Below are 7,418 nucleotides of genomic sequence, written 5' to 3'. Positions count from 1 at the left end.
TTCACTACCAGATGATTCTGACAACATGTGACTTTACAGTAACAGAGTATTGATCCGTATCTGATCAGCACGGCCTGGTTTGATCGTTTGATCAGAGTTGGTGAGTGATTGACAGCTGCCTGTTGAATGAACAGCCAATAGGAACGCTCTCTCTCTCTGTAATGACCTGTGATTGGTCAAAGTCTCCCGTCAGGCTAGATGTTCTACAGCCTGTAAACAGCCATGAGGAGGAGCAGGAGTCTAGTTTACTCTCAGAACACTTCAATTACAACATGATGAAAGGTTATTATGGGATGTCTGTCCAATGATGCCAAAAACATGCTGCCTACTGCAGCTTTAAATGCGACTCAAGTCACTGCTCTGCTTTATGTACCCATGGTGTAGCAGGCTCCAGCTAACCGCTAACAGCTGTGGCTGCTCCTCCCTGTTCCATCACTCCCTCACGAGGATCCGTTGTCTTGTTTGTAGACATACGGTATGATTGATGACCGATATTGGTCACCGTCCAGCTCGCTGACATAACACCAATAAAAGTCCCCTTGTTTTTTGAAATGTTTTTATTGTGAAGCTGCAGCAGCAGGAGATGTTCCCTTTGCAGCAGAGGGAACTTCATCCAGTTCATGATATGCACATATATAAATGTTGTTCCAGAAGCTGGTGGAACCGAGGCTAGCCCGACCTCACATCAACACACTCTGTGGCAGCCAGGAGACAAACCCAACACACGTGTTCTACAGCACCACCAGCAGGCTCTCACTCCACAGAGCCAGGACCAGACCCACTTTGGCCTCCGGAGTGGGGAGCTGGAGCTGGGCCACCGTCAGCTGCTGGGCCTGTTGAAGCTGCCTCAGGGCCTGGAGGTGGGACAGAGGGAACTGTAGACCCTGCAGAGACAAAGACCACCGGGGACACATTCATATATATGATATCTATCAGTGGCTGTGTTAGACAGGGCTGTAAATCTCCATCATTATTATTACCCCTCATTTTAATGTTCATTTTCTAATGATAAGACGTTTAAAGATGGAGTCTCTGAGTTGATCTGTTATCTCTACACAGTATGTGTTACCATGGCGACCAACCCTGAAGTTATCTCCCTAACCCTAAACCCGGCTTGGTAGTCCAGAACTAGGGATGCACCGATACCACTTTGTTTCAGACCAAGTACAAGTTCTTACATTTGGGTACTCTCCGATACCGAGTACCGATACGAGTACTTCTCTGTGCCTAAAGAGCCTCGTTAACAGCCAGCTGGAGGGTGTGAGCGACACACGACAGGCTGGGGAGTCCCGCATACGAGGCGGTGCGCCGCCACCGGCTCTAGGTCGGCTTGGAAAGGCTTGGGGCGAAGGTGGCTCGCGGCCGCAGCTTTACAGCGCTCCCCACCCGGACCTCAATGCACCGCAGACAAAGGGCTCGCTGTGCCCTCTCTCCCTGCCGGGGAGGGACAGGGCCCCCTCCTCCCGGTGCGACTGTCGACCGGGCGGACTGTCCTCAGTGCGCCCCGACCGCGTCGTGCCGCCAGATCGGGGCTCGGCCCACGTAAAAGGTGCCAGGGGTCTGTGACGATGTCGGCAACCCACCCGACCCGTCTTGAAACACGGATCAAGGAGTCTAACGCACGCGCGAGTCAGAGAGTGCAAGCGAAACCCTGTGGTGCAATGAAAGTGAGGGCCGGCGCGCGCTGCCTGAGGCGGGATCCCGGCCCAGCGGGGTCGGGTGCACCACTGTAAAGTGGTATCGCTGCTGTTGTATCGGAGACGTTTTGCGAGTACGAGTACATGAGCACAGTATCGGACCCGATGCCCGATACTGGTATCGGTATCGGTGCATCCCTATCCAGAAGCAGCTGGAGCTGGATCCAGTGATCAGCAGCAGCTCACCCTGGAGATGTCCTGCTCCTCCTCTTCATCACTACCTTCACCCATCATGTGGCTCTCCCTCTGGTTCTTCAGAGAATGTAACACAAAGACCACCAGCTCCGTGGCCTCATCCTGAACACACACACACACACACACACACACACACACACACACACACACACACACACACACACACACACACACACACACACACACACACACACACACACACACACACACACACACAGGTGAGCACGTCACTGACTTCAGTCCTCAGTGTGTGTCAGGATGTGACCCGTGATGGACTTACAGTTCTGTCCTGGCTGGGCTCCACCGTTATCACCACGTGGTCTTTAAACCTCAAACACACCGTGTCCTCCAAGACAGGGATCGTCCCCGCTGTGACGCACACACACACACACACACACACACACACACACACACACACACACACACACACACAGTTACATTTAAATAAATACATAAATAAAAACATACATTTAAAAATAAATATAAAATGAATAAAAGATAAAAGCATGAATAAATACATTAAACAAGAAAATTAAACAGGATAAAAAATAAATGAATACAAAGATAAATATATAAAGAAGCAAATTACAACAGAAATATCAATTTATGTCACATTTTATCAGTTAATTAATGTCCACATTTATTTGTAATATTATTTCTTTGTTATATTTAATGACATTTATTTATGTAATTATTAATTTATTGTTTATTTTGTCAGGTTCAGGTTAATGAATGATTAACTATAGAAGCTCATGAGATGAATGATTAGATATTTGATTGACAGCCCTCCGTAGTCTGAACACATCCCATAATAAGCAGAGAGCAGCTCACCTGGTGCAGGCAGCTCCTCCTGGCTGAACGGAGGCAGGCGGTTCATGATGAAGTCTCTCTTCATGTGAGTGGAGCGGGCTTCCTGCATCCCTGTTTCCATCTCATCAGCCAGAGACCGGAGGACAGCGGCCAGCTGCTTGCCGGTGTCCACGTCTTCACCGTCCTCCTGCAACACAGACACAGAGTCAGAACGGTCCAGGTCTGAAGGTCTGACCCGTCCCCCCAGTGATCCTAACAGAGAGTCTCACCAGTAAGAGTCTCCTCGGCATGCCCCGTCTCAGGCTGACTTCAGCCTTACTGTGGTCACTCAGCACGCTGGGGAATATGTCCAACAGCAGGTCCCCCCAGGACCTGAGGTAAGGACAGGTAGAGAGGACAGGTAGAGAGGACAGGTAGAGAGGACAGGTAGAGAGGACAGGTAGAGAGGACAGGTAGAGAGAGGACAGATAGAGAGAGGACAGGTAGAGAGAGGACAGGTAGAGAGAGGAGAGGTAGAGAGGACAGATAGAGAGAGGACAGGTAGAGAGAGGACAGGTAGAGAGGACAGATAGAGAGAGGACAGATAGAGAGAGGACAGGTAGAGAGAGGAGAGGTAGAGAGGACAGGTAGAGAGGAGAGGTAGAGAGGACAGATAGAGAGAGGACAGGTAGAGAGAGGAGAGGTAGAGAGGACAGATAGAGAGAGGACAGGTAGAGAGGACAGGTAGAGAGAGGACAGGTAGAGAGAGGAGAGGTAGAGAGGACAGATAGAGAGAGGACAGATAGAGAGAGGACAGGTAGAGAGGACAGGTAGAGAGAGGACAGGTAGAGAGGACAGGTAGAGAGGACAGGTAGAGAGGACAGGTAGAGAGAGGACAGGTAGAGAGAGGAGAGGTAGAGAGGACAGGTAGAGAGGACAGGTAGAGAGAGGACAGGTAGAGAGAGGACAGGTAGAGAGGACAGGTAGAGAGAGGACAGGTAGAGAGAGGAGAGGTAGAGAGGACAGATAGAGAGAGGACAGGTAGAGAGGACAGGTAGAGAGGACAGGTAGAGAGGACAGGTAGAGAGAGGACAGGTAGAGAGAGGAGAGGTAGAGAGGACAGGTAGAGAGGACAGGTAGAGAGAGGACAGGTAGAGAGAGGACAGGTAGAGAGGACAGGTAGAGAGAGGACAGGTAGAGAGAGGAGAGGTAGAGAGGACAGATAGAGAGGACAGATAGAGAGAGGACAGGTAGAGAGGACAGGTAGAGAGAGGAGAGGTAGAGAGGACAGATAGAGAGAGGACAGATAGAGAGAGGACAGGTAGAGAGAGGACAGGTAGAGAGGACAGATAGAGAGAGGACAGATAGAGAGAGGACAGGTAGAGAGGACAGGTAGAGAGGACAGGTAGAGAGAGGAGAGGTAGAGAGGACAGATAGAGAGAGGACAGATAGAGAGAGGACAGATAGAGAGAGGACAGGTAGAGAGGACAGGTAGAGAGAGGACAGGTTCATCATGGTGAGGACAATAACTGTGTATTCAGCTGGTAGTTCATTTGACATCTTTTAGGACCTCATGATTTAAAGGAGGGATAATGAAGTGTCCTACTGGGACGTTGATTTACAGACGTCTCTTTATACTTCCATGGACACAGACTCAGTGGCGTTAGGTTAGGACACAGAGGAGCTGTCTTACATTCTCTGGTAGGTGCTGAGGGTCAGGTGGGTGGAGTGGTCCACTCCAGCGGGGGTGCTGGCCTGATGGATGGTTCCTCTGGGGAAGTACAGAAGGTCTCCTGCCTGAGGAGGGAGAACACAAAGACATCTTGTTTCTGTCTGTCTCTCTCTCTGTAGTATATGATGTAGTCGTCTCTCTCTCTGTAGTATATGATGTAGTGGTCTCTCTCTCTGTAGTATATGATGTAGTCGTCTCTCTCTCTCTGTAGTATATGATGTAGTCGTCTCTCTCTCTGTAGTATATGATGTAGTCGTCTCTCTCTCTGTAGTATATGATGTAGTCCTCTCTCTCTCTGTAGTATAGGATGTAGTCGTCTCTCTCTCTGTAGTATATGATGTAGTCCTCTCTCTCTCTGTAGTATATGATGTAGTCGTCTCTCTCTCTGTAGTATATGATGTAGTCGTCTCTCTCTCTGTCGTATATGATGTAGTCGTCTCTCTCTCTCTGTAGTATATGATGTAGTCGTCTCTCTCTCTCTGTAGTATATGATGTAGTCGTCTCTCTCTCTCTGTAGTATATGATGTAGTCGTCTCTCTCTCTCTGTAGTATATGATGTAGTCGTGGTGCTGTACCTTCAGTGTGATCTCGTGGGTGGGGCTGCCGATCCTCTCCTCTGACTCCACGCTGTACTCCGCTGCCAGAGGAACGGTGGGGGTGTAGAGAAGCCAACGCTTCTCTCCCTCCAGCTGCAGAATAAAGACCTGAAGAGCAGCATGAGGACAAATATCATGTTACTGAGACCCTCCAAGGGTTACTGAGACCCCCCAACAATGTCAGGAAGTGACATTAAAGGAGAACTTCATACATGTTCTTCCTACTGTACGGTCTAAGATGCTGTACGGTCTAAGATGCTGTACGGTCTAAAATGCTGTACGGTCTAAGATGCTGTACGGTCTAAGATGCTGTACGGTCTAAGATACTGTACGGTCTAAGATACTGTATGTTCTAAGATACTGTACGGTCTAAGATGCTGTACGGTCTAAGATGCTGTACGGTCTAAGATGCTGTATGTTCTAAGATGCTGTACGGTTTAAAATGCTGTACGGTCTAAAATGCTGTACGGTCTAAGATGCTGTACGGTCTAAAATGCTGTACGGTCTAAGATGCTGTACGGTCTAAGATACTGTATGTTCTAAGAGGCTGTACGGTCTAAGATGCTGTACGGTCTAAGATGCTGTACGGTCTAAGATGCTGTACGGTCTAAGATACTGTACGGTCTAAGATGCTGTACGGTCTAAGATGCTGTACGGTCTAAAATGCTGTACGGTCTAAGATGCTGTACGGTCTAAAATGCTGTACGGTCTAAGATGCTGTATGGCTATGTCTTTGGCTGCTGAGTGAGTCCGGTACCTCGACATCATCGTAGTGAGCTGGAAGACCCTGAGACTCCTGAGGTGTGATGTAGACGTTAGAGCCCACCAAGCCTCCGAAGAAACACTCCAGCTTCTCCTGGATCCTCCACAACTCGTCCTGACAACACACAGGAAGGAACCAACTAACATTCACGTGAGCCACATTACAATCTGGATCTGGATTAGTGCAGCGATAGTGATCACTCCCTCACCTTGAACCTCTGCGGCTGATGGAACTGGATGGTGGCTTTATTCTGAACAAAGTTCTTGTGGAGAACACTGCTCTTCACCCGGCCCTGCTTGTTGAGCACCTTCTTCTTGCCGTTGATGCAGCGGACCACGTTGACGTCCCGGTAGTACTCCAGGTGCTGAGAACAGAGGCTCTGCAGGTCGGACAGCTGGAACAGAGAGCGGTAGTAGGAGGCGGTGTCGGGGTCGGACCTCTGCAGGTGGAGGGGCTTCTTCTCCCAGTACTCCCTGAAGAACTGCTCCGGCTCCATGGGCTGAATCAGGCTCTGGAACAGGTCGGCCGGGCTGCTGAAGCACAGAGGAGACGGGGCGTCGCTGGGCGTCACCTTGCTCTGTTTAGGAGGGAGCTGCTCATCATCATCATCATCATCATGACTGCTCCGTCTCCTCACCATCTTCACTCTGCTTTTCTTTGGCATTTTAATCTGGAAAACATTCAGAGAGCATCATCAGAGAGGGATTATCTGTTACCACATAGCCTTAATAAGCTGCTACCTGCTACCGACAGGCCTCAACACCAAGTCAAACCTCCGTCTCCACCACAGCCTCACAGCAGGAGGCAGGATGGAGCTATTACCATAGAAAACGGTCACTATGTCCTGACTGTAGTGCATGAGACAGGTAATCTGAAAGAAACCATGTTCCTCTGTGTCCTCCGGTGTCCTGCAAGACTTCACAGACCGGAGGAACACAACCAATCAGAGCTGATCTGGAGTCTGCCGTCTCTGAGCAGCTGTCAATCACTCACCAACTCTGATCAGACGGTGAAACCAGGCAGCGCTGATCAGATATGGATCAATAATCTGTTACTGTAATGACTATTTCTGTCCTCAGATGTTGTCAGAATCATCTGGTAGTGCACGGTTTAGCTGTAGAATGAGGAAGGTTTGTGCAGCTATGTTGAGATCTGTTGAGTAACTACCAAGCACTCAGTAGAGAGTGTGACATCTATATGTGATATGAATGATAAGAACTAAAGAGTGAGGCGTTATTAAACAGTAGTGATGTTTCGTGCTGTGCCGAGGCTTCGGACCGTGTGTCCAGTAATCCAGGAAGGTTTCCGCGATGCGCGTATCGAGGCTCGTATCGTTTTAGACCGATGACGTCTGAAGCCTCGCTGCCCGGCCGGACCGCTGACTGGTTCAGGAAGTGGTTCAGAACCTCACTACTCTAACCAACAGAACACTAATATCACCCCTCCTGACATTATTATATATATTACACTACAATTACTGACCAAAGGATTGGTTTACACACATAAGATGCATTACTCACAGTTTATTATACATGTATGTTATATACTCATCATATACTCACTAGAACATAGACTTTATATTATATATTATACAGATATAAACGGATTACATGGTAATATATATATATGTCATTGTTTATAGTGAT

At 48.8% G+C, this 7,418-nt stretch overlaps 1 protein-coding gene across 3 annotated transcripts in view; it reads right to left on the bottom strand.

Moving 5' to 3' along the window:
* Nucleotides 1-525: 525 nt before the first annotated feature.
* The window catches only part of riox2 (ribosomal oxygenase 2), a 7,637-nt gene continuing 744 nt past the window's right edge, over nt 526-7,418 (bottom strand). For all 3 annotated transcript variants that reach the window (XM_074610813.1, XM_074610815.1, XM_074610814.1), the window contains exons 2-10: nt 5,981-6,442; nt 5,767-5,886; nt 4,989-5,117; nt 4,375-4,478; nt 2,972-3,074; nt 2,724-2,889; nt 2,173-2,261; nt 1,884-1,994; nt 526-884 (exon numbers count right to left, since the gene is read on the bottom strand). In XM_074610813.1, coding sequence (XP_074466914.1) covers nt 732-884; nt 1,884-1,994; nt 2,173-2,261; nt 2,724-2,889; nt 2,972-3,074; nt 4,375-4,478; nt 4,989-5,117; nt 5,767-5,886; nt 5,981-6,442 — 1,437 coding nt within the window. In that variant the 3' untranslated portion in view covers nt 526-731. The remainder of the gene's footprint in view (nt 885-1,883; nt 1,995-2,172; nt 2,262-2,723; nt 2,890-2,971; nt 3,075-4,374; nt 4,479-4,988; nt 5,118-5,766; nt 5,887-5,980; nt 6,443-7,418) is intronic.

The sequence above is a fragment of the Sebastes fasciatus genome, chromosome 16, assembly GCF_043250625.1.
Source record: "Sebastes fasciatus isolate fSebFas1 chromosome 16, fSebFas1.pri, whole genome shotgun sequence".
Taxonomy (NCBI): domain Eukaryota; kingdom Metazoa; phylum Chordata; class Actinopteri; order Perciformes; family Sebastidae; genus Sebastes; species Sebastes fasciatus.
Note: the sequence above shows the minus strand (reverse complement) of the source record. Positions and strands in the feature narration are given on the sequence as shown.